Source organism: Amblyomma maculatum, chromosome 1, assembly GCF_055883805.1.
Source record: "Amblyomma maculatum isolate TAMU_Amacu chromosome 1, ASM5588380v1, whole genome shotgun sequence".
In the NCBI taxonomy this organism is placed as follows: Eukaryota; Metazoa; Arthropoda; class Arachnida; order Ixodida; family Ixodidae; genus Amblyomma; species Amblyomma maculatum.
This window is the reverse complement of record NC_139344.1, coordinates 182,727,788-182,737,237: the sequence shown is the minus strand read 5'-3', so window position 1 is coordinate 182,737,237 and position 9,450 is coordinate 182,727,788. Positions and strand designations below refer to the sequence as shown.

The 9,450-nt window shown below is 43.1% G+C and overlaps 1 protein-coding gene across 1 annotated transcript in view; it reads right to left on the bottom strand.

Annotated features, from left to right (window-relative positions):
- Positions 1-7,223: 7,223 nt before the first annotated feature.
- Positions 7,224-9,450, bottom strand: part of LOC146205064 (uncharacterized) — a 120,698-nt gene continuing 118,471 nt past the window's right edge. Inside the window, exon 13 of the mRNA XM_084589749.1 lies at positions 7,224-9,110. Coding sequence (XP_084445875.1) covers positions 8,880-9,110 — 231 coding nt within the window. The 3' untranslated portion in view covers positions 7,224-8,879. The remainder of the gene's footprint in view (positions 9,111-9,450) is intronic.

The window sequence follows — 9,450 nt, the reverse complement described above, 5'->3', positions numbered from 1 at the left end:
CCAGAATTCGAACAGTACCAACGTAAAAAATTTATCAGCCTACATGCACCTATCTACAAAGGCAATACCAAGATTGCTAAATCTTGCAACCCATCACCTTTCTGTAAACTTTGCCTGCATTACATTTGGCAGTCAATATGCTTTTGCAGCCCATTCACAACTTCAAGTTTTAGGCGTCCTTAGGGAAAAATTTCCTATGTTATGGCCAGGAGAGGACGCATGTTTATGTTTGTAAAATACAGACCTGTTGATGGAACAGCAATCATTTATTTTCTGCATTGAAGCATCTTAAATTATGTTTACAAAATGCAATGAGATTTGAGAACTTGCAAATTTCATAAAAGTTTTTTCAGTAAAAAAACAATGAACTCAAAACTGATTGCCTTATTACAAGTCACATTTCTAATAGTAAGATTGCGCCAATAGCTTGTAATATTCACCAGCATACCCAAAGATCATTTTCTTAGAGGAAAAGGGATCTAGCAATGAAATGGCTAGTGGTTATCTTAAAATCCCGGTGATATATTTTTACCAGTGCATCACTATCAAGAAAATTTGCTTCAAACACCTAGCAATTGATGCGCTTAAAGCTGTATTTTGTACTGGAAACAATATGAAAGGTGAAGTATTGTGACCTAAAGAGGCCTAGTGAATCAGCAACTGTAGTGCCATCAAGCCTCTCTGTGCCTAATAATGTAGGCAACACAAATTATTACCAGCTATACGAATGCCCCATGAAACAAGCTTGTAGTGAAATATCTGTGAGCCACTGTGCTCAAGAAAATAGATTTGTGCAAGAAGCTAGAATGAGGCAGTTATAATATTCCCACCAGCCAAATAAACACCACTGGAAGTATATTAAACAAGAGCATTCAGGTCAGATAACCAAACAATATTTGAAAGAGTAATACAAAACAGACCAATCTGTGTAAATACAAATGACACAACATCTAAACAAAAGCTGCCCCTACTTGTGCAACATATTTCAGATTGTGTCAGAGCTGTAAGCCCATGAGACTAGAACCAATATGAAAGGCACTGCACGAAAAAACAGGTTTCAAAATGCAGTAAACATTGCTTACAAAAAAAAAACAACTATGCATTCTAACTTAAAAAAGTAGTACACAATGATAGAAAGCACAGAAAAAGGTGTGATGAACCAAAGCTCTAAAGTGCACCCTGCACATACATAATGAACAAGGCAAAGTTTGTATATCACAAGAGAAGCAAAATTTAAACTCATTCAACTGAGTGGCAACACCAGGTGAGATAGTCAAATATCAAATTTTAGAGTTAAGATACATTTAGAATTGAAGCAATGAAAGAGGAACGGCTCATGAATTCAGATGAGCACGGCACTCATGCCAATTAGCAGAAAGCTCTGGAATTCCGCTAGAAAAATCAACGTTTATAAAGCTACATAACCACAGCACAAGTAAACGTTCAACAATTCCTTGTCCACTTGACTGAACCCACATGTTACAAAAGAGCACAAGAAGAATGAATCCAGCCAACCTGTAAGTAGTTGATAAGTGAAAGCTGAACAAGAAACAACCAGAGAAGAAAATAATACCCCAGTCAGACGAGCAAGTTTAATGTCACTTTCAACGAGTGCACTCACGTTTAGTGTCATTCGCATCGTGTCACACGATCGAACTTTAATGACACTCGCTGCTGAACACACTCGGCGTGAAGTGAGTTCGGCAAACTCACTACACTTTGTTCGGCAGGCGAGTGTGTAGTCTCGACAGCAAGGCAGTGACATATCACTCTAACATTTTTTGAGAATTACAATGTTTTGAAACGTTTATCGTAACTTCATGAGCGTTTCTATTAATAGGCAAGAGATTTAAGCTGTCACCAACTGAAAACGATGCCTACACATGAATAGCTACCCTCGCTCTCAGTGCTTGCGCTAAGGCGAAGGCGTTCATCTGCTGCTACACTTCGATGGTGTGCGGTATCTCAAGCTGCATCAACGAAGTTGGAGTTATTTGTAACCCAATCTCTAGAAAGTCGTCACTTGACAGGCAGCATTTCGCTCAAGCGCTGGCCGGAGACACCGCAGCTTTTCCTCCCGCAAGCCGCCAGCGCCAAGCCAGCATCTTTACAGTGCATCCTGCTCTGCTGTCACCGGCGTCAGAAAAGTATGCGAGAATTTGTTTTTCCCGTAAATAATGATCCCTGAAGTAAAGCAATGTCAGTAATTAATCCTTCTTGGGGATCGTTGACCTATACCGAGTAACTAGTAGATGTAATTGCTGTGACACAAGCAAATTTCTGCTCACAACTTCATAGCCATCATCGCCAGTGGCGCAGTTCACCTTGCAGTACACATATACGCTAAGCCGTCGTTGATTTGAATTGCACCTGTTTCTTATTATGAACAGACAGCAAGTTTGACAATAAGGCAGTGCCACGAGCGAGCAAAATATTCTACTAAGCTGGCTATACGAATGCGCCGCCCACTGATACTTCGATGCGAAACAAACTATTGGCCTAACGACGACCACGGAGGAGTGCACGGCCAACCGCTATTTGCACTGTGCGCTCTGCTGTTCACGGGCGCTTGCGGGCGGTACTACAGCGGAAAGCTAGTAGCATCCAGTGCTATGAATGCTGCGAACTTCTCGCCTACTTTCGTGATGCTGTGGAAACCGGACCTTTTTCGACGTTGTGTACAATGGCAAGCAAACGCTGTGAAGACGTGACGATGCTGCCGTACGTGGGTACTGCGCGCTGGACATGCTTTCGAGTGAAAATGCACGCTTCTCTGAATCATACTAGCTCGATTACTTTTCGCGCTCGAAAACAGGTGACTCCGCTCCGTATGTATACTCGCTACCGGCCTTTTCTCGGTTAACGATCTACGTTTGCGATAAATGCGGTTAGCAGCGTAACTATACAGAATAAACGAGGTTGGTTTTGCATGTGAACAGCAGTCACCATGCACGTTAGCGAAAAGCACGGTCAAGCTAACATGCCCGTGCAATATCGCGATGTTTTTTTTGTCAAATCCATGTACTCAAATGCACAAATAAACTGAATATTAGCTTGGGGTCACTGTGCTCGCAATAAAATTGAATTTTAATGTATTTCCGTGAAAACTAATTAATTTCCACATAGGGCTACAGCATCCGCATCGGCACTGCCGTCATTTCAAAATGACACTTGGTTTTGCAGTGTGACAGTGAGCATCGAAACTGTCATTCTTCCCAAGTAAGTGCACTTCATGAAAGTGTCACTAAACTTGCCCGTCTGACTGGGGTATAACTTGGTTCACATTGCTTGAAATAATAATTTAAGGGAGGACATGGGTCTTTGAGCTATTTTTGTTATTTTTTGGCCAATTAAATAAAAATTCACAGCCTTAATGAATTTTTCATGCTGATTTCAAATATGCAATCTTTCCCCGCGATGTAATCTTCCTGCTGTAGCCCAATCAGTTTCCAAGATAATAACCAACTTCCATTGTTTAAAGCCAAAATTCCGAATAGTGAGTTGCTAAAAACTTAAGGAGATAGGGTAAGCAAGATATTTGAACAAAAAAATTGAATAAATTTCTAGTTTTTTTTTCTTCTAAATATGAAAATTCTTTTCTGCAGCATTTGATGTATCACACTTCATTCTGTGCAATTTATATCAACCTGAAAAGGCTGTCTGAAAGCAAAGAGGTCAGCAACACACCTCCTTTACGAGTGGTGTGTTTTCTGCAATTTTACTGGAAACTAAAAAACACAATGTTTGTGCATGAAGACAGTCTTCCTCCAACTGTCTTGGAGGCCCTAAAACCCATCTATCAGCAGCTTTCCCAGCCAAAGCTTCTATCAAAGTGCCTGCACGGACGAACCCAGAACCCAAATGAGTCCTTCAACAATGTCGTAGGGGAGCGTGCTCCAAAAAATGTCTGTGAGCCTACAGACATTGATGATTGCTATATTAGATGCTGTTCTGACCTTCAATGATGGTGCCATTGTAAGAACTAAGGTTCTTAAAGCATGCGGACTAAGTCCGTGCTGCAACACTGTCCGCTGGCTAAAGCAAGTCGATCGGCGTCGAGTTTAGTTTGCTGCTCGAACTAGACAGCAAGTGACAAAACAGGCACGAGAAGCTAAACGGCAGAAAAAGAAGCGCCAAGCTGACCTAGATGATGACTATGCAGCTGGTGCCTACAGAATAAATTGGTCAAAATAAGTTGGCTAACTCGAAATCATGGGCTTGAATGTTTTGTTTACTTTAAACTCAGTTTTTTCAAAACATGATTTTTTTTACGTCAGTACCACTATTTTCGAATTGACAATAGATATCAAGCTGACTTTTTCTGCGCATACAGTACATATATGTGGCAATTTACTGTACCAAAATTATCAGTGTAAAAGTAATTGTTTTTTTTTTAAATAAAAATAAGTACGAAATTGGTCAAATTAGTGTGTAGAAAGTAAAAAAAAATCACAATTTCATTTCTCGTATACTAAAACAATTCTGGTACAGCAACTAGAAGATGAAATTCTGAACAAAATGAAGTCAATATCTTGCCGCTATCTTTATTAGTTGCTGAGAAAAGTGCACAATATGCCCCAAAATACATGGGAAAGATGGGGCTTACCCAAGGAGGATATAAAAAATTGCTGGAGTGGAAGTCAATGGGCTGGGGTGAAGCCTGCGGCGGCCATCTTGTGGTGGGCAAGAAGTAGCCTGCCAGCGCTGGGAACCGCTGTTCATTAGCGTTGCCAGTGTGTTTCAAGTGCTTAAAGGATTTTTAAGTTCTCATGCAATGCTTTGGGCTATCATGTGAGCCATATTGGATATCTCTAAATTGATTTTAACCACCCATCTTTTCATAGATATTGATGATATCAGAGTACTGGTACTCGCATAATGGTGACTTAATATTAAAATACATGCTATAGCTACAAGTCGTACATCGTTGGATAGCTTATGCCAAGTCCAACAGCACTGGACTAGCTGAACGTTTTAATTATTTACCGCTAATTGCATAATTTTGTATATATATTAAAATACATGCTATAGCTACAAGTCGTATATCAGATAGCTTATGCCAAGTCCAACAGCACCAGACTAGCTGCACAATTTAATTATTTACTGCTAATTGTGCAAATTAATTACTGCTAATTGCAATATTAGTTTAGTACAACTGTACTCAATATAAGTTACACCACGATATATGACTTGAAAGGATAGCATTCAATTCAGGTTTAATCACAATTGACTAATTAGCAGTAATTAAGACATGCAGTTAGTCTAGAGCACTTTGGAACGGAAGTAATTTCGAAAGTAATTACTTTTACAGGGAAATTACCAGTAGAAAGTAATGCATTCCAACAATATGACTTGTAGCCAATGCATGTATTTTAACATTTATGAACAATTATCTAATTAGCATAATTATTTAGGAATTAAGTCAAGCCAGTGCACTTATACTCGACATGCTATCTAACGACATATGACTCCATGTGTAAAATCTAAAGTTCATTAGCAGTTAATTAACAGTGTTTAATGAAGACTTGCTCAGATGGTAGCTCACAACATTGCATCACAACTTAAAAATCCTTTGGGCACTTGAAACACACTAGCAACGTCCGCTAACAGCGCGTCCAAGCGCTTGGCAGGCCACTTCTTGCCCACCACAAGATGGCCGCTGCAGGCTTCACCCCAGCCTATTGGCGGCATAGGGAACTTCCACTCCAGCAGTTTTTTTTATATCCTCCTTAGGCTTACCCTGTCCCCTTAAAATTAAGGTATGGTAGATACTTAGTCGACCCCCCCCCCCCCCCCCCCCCCCACACACACTTTGGATTTTTGAATTTTAAAAACGGGGTCGACTTACAATCTTGTAAATAAGATACACATCAAGAGATTTGTTCAACAGGCACGAATACCTGAATCCATCTGAACCAAATGAATTTAGTACTACACATCAGGTTTTCCACAAATTCTGTTTTCATTTACATGCTTATTGAGCCACATCACCAAAATGTGGCTCAATAAGAATGCAAATGTACAGCCTTTGTCACAATTTTGGAGCCCACTGAGAAGGGGTGCAGAGCGGCTCTGAGGCCGAGTGGCGGCGCTCCCGTCGTTCAAACGCGCCGGCTGCTAGGGTATAGAGGATGAGGGCAAGAATCGCTTTTTCTTTGCTTGGCCGAGAGAAAGGGAGCCGTGCTGGCTTCGCAAACTCTAGTGAGGCGCTCGCGCCGTCTCTTTAATCGCAGCTAGTCTGCACGAAGGCGCTTGCATCAAACCGAAGCGCAGCGTCATTCTCCGAGCGCAACGTAAACGAACCCGACTGCTGCGGCCGCTCAAACGTTAGCCTTTGTAGCAAGTTTGGAGCCAGCCGTGACATCGATGGGAGGATCGCCGTTACATTGCAATGCCGCTATAAACAAGGATTCTGCTCAGCAACAATGTAACTGCGATTCTCCCGTCGGTGTCACGGCTGGCTCCAAACTTGCTACAAAAGCACCGGTTTTATTGAGCGTGGCTGTGGAGAGAAGAAAATGCAAATGATATGTTCAAAGACGCTAGAAGCCAACAAAGCACAGATGTGAATGGTGCATGTGGATGATGGATAAAAACGGGCTTCACATGGCACAAATGATAAAGTTGTGGCTTTGGCCTGTCTGCTAGAGTCGCCAGCACTGCGTTTGGTTCTTAACAGCGTAGCCACTGCAACGCGAAACACTTTCGACGGCTAACGTTTGAGTGGCTGGAGCAGTCGGGTTCATATGCGCTGCGCACGTTAGATGCGTTGCGCTCGGAGAATGACGCTGTACGTAAAGAGATAGCGCAAGCGCCTCTCTAGAGTTTGCGAAGCCAGCACGGCTCCCTTTCTCTTGGCCAAGCGACGAAAGAGCGATTCTTGCCCTCATTCTCTATACCCTGCCAGCTGGTGCATTTGTGCGACGGGAGCGCCGCCACTCGGACCCGCAGCCGCTCCGCATCCCTTCGCAGTGGACTCCAAAATTGTGACAAAGGCTGTACTATCGTGTGCAAAAGTGGGGAGACCATGGCTTCGATGGCCGGAGTGGCTGCAGGGACGCACCGCGTCGCTGCTATCTTGCAGCGGCTCGCTCGCTGCAAAAGTACCCGTCGTGACGCAAGAATTTCCCTTGCTCTTGGTATGGCGCTTATCATGACTGACAAACTTCTAGTGTGGCATGATAAGTGCCAGCCCGAGAGCGAGGGAAAGTCTTGCGTCATGACGGGCACTCTCGAAGCCAGCGAGCCGCGCGAGGTAGCAGCGACGCGGTGCGTCCCCGCAGCCGCTCCGGCCGCCGAAGCCGTGGTCTCCCGACTTTTGTGCACGATGATACAGGTCTTGAAACATTGAAACATATGTACAAAGGATGTTTATCAGCATGAAGAGCCATGGGTAATGCACATATGGTAATATGGTATGCTGTACACATTAAAGGGACACTAAAGACACCCAAAGATGCTATGAAAATCTAATAAACTACATTTGGTGACACTGTCGCCGCATATCCGGCAGCAAAAAATCGAATAATTGCTGAGGTATTGCGATAAGAAGTTGAGGTTTTTTCTTGTTCCCGCTGGTTGAATTCAAACTGTTTCCTCCAACTACGTAGTCGGAGTAGAGTGACGCACACTATGACATAAGCGGAGACTCCGTGATTGCTAGCGAGCCGGCGCAGCCCGCGGCATCTACCGGTTTTCAGGGGCCAACATGGCAACAGTGTACTCGCAATGACGCCGAAATAAATAAAACGAAGAGTAATTTACCGAGCGATGGGCCAATAAAGGAAGAAAAAAAAAACAGAGCTCTTGCAATGCACAATACTTTACATGTTTCTCAAGCTTTTGCGCTCCTTCTTGCACTGTGTATAAACAAACCGAGCCCTCGGTCATCGCAACGCTTCCCGAAATGTTTACATACAAATAAGATTTAGTTAACAGCAATAGTGTCCTCGCTGCTGTGAGTTCTGAAGCTTCGTCGCACTTTTTTCCTTCAAGGTTTGTGCTACAGCTCAGTGTTCAGCGAAAATTACATCCACGGTAGCACAGCATGACAGAAGAGCCTGCGCCACTAAATTTGCCAGCGCTGTGAAATTCCACGTTAAAATGGATGCAGTGCACAATATAGTGAGCATAGGCATCCAGAACATTAGTTGCAAGTCGTGAGAGCAAACAGCATGCTCCGATGGTCAAGAAGTTGTAATTTTTAAACCGGCAGCAGAAACATATCCTATTGTAAATGCGGCCTTGACGTAAAGTGCAGAAATATTTCTAGGGTTCTTGTTCCGAGCGATTAGCGCAGAATGTTACGGAGCAAGCAGTGGCAAGTTCGAATCCTACCGCTACTGGCGGTTTTTTTTTCTTTAGAAACTCGTAATTAAGTCGCTGCAGGTCCAAACTTGAAACTACCCAAATGTGCACAAAATGCCTGAGCCGAAACATAACCGAAACTGAAGTGGGCGCCTGTGGCGTCTCCAAGTATATTTTTGTATTTGCCTTGCAACGTTTACGTTGTCTTTTCACCGTCGTTTACGTATGATAAAAGAGTGTTATTATATTCGAGACAAAACCTACGACCACATTCAAACAGGCAATGCAATTCGCATTTGTCAGGGATCCCTGACGTGACGCGGGATCCCTAGCGCGTCACGTGATTTGTAGTTGCGAGTTTCGGCTGTGGCGGCGATACCTGTATTTCTGTTCTTCCTCTTTACAACCTTATAACAGCTCTGTTTTCAGTAAGAGTGGATTTTTTGTAATCAGGAATTGGCATTCTATCGATGCAAGCCCACTTCAGTTTTTTTTTTAGTGTCCCTTTAAAGTGTTGGAAATTAATGACACTATCAACCCAGATGCGGTAGCAAAGAAAGGGTGCTCTGCAGCTATTCAGGTGGATGCAGCCAAGGCATTATGGCCTCAGGCTTTCCAATGCGACGAAGCTCATCACGTAGGTATGATTCATGTTCCTGCGTACCATCATCGCCTACAGGAATGGAGTCCTCATGTCCGCGTGCTTCACGCTCAGCCTTGCTTAGAATTGCGGTTCGCAGCAAGACTTCTTCCGCCTTGTCCATCTCAATGCCAAGGGTGAGGCTCATTGCTTTCATAACTGCCTGCATCATTGAATGAGAGCAAAACGTCACCTTTTCACCTATAGTTCAGTGCACTGCCATTTACACAAGGTATTCCAATCATCTTGGAGCTTTGAATATTTTAATAGTTGTTTCTGAGAGATGGCAGTTGGTGACACTTGTGTAATTATCATCCATCACAACACTACTTAACATTCACCAAAATAAGAACGCACAACCATATGCTATGTGAGCCAAGTGACTTTGCATTGAAAAATGAAGCACTGTCAGCCTGTTAAGTTCACCTATGGGGAGCGCAGTTTGCATCGCAGTGCTAAGTGCGAAGGCATAGTGCACTTGCAGAAGAACAGAATAAACCAAA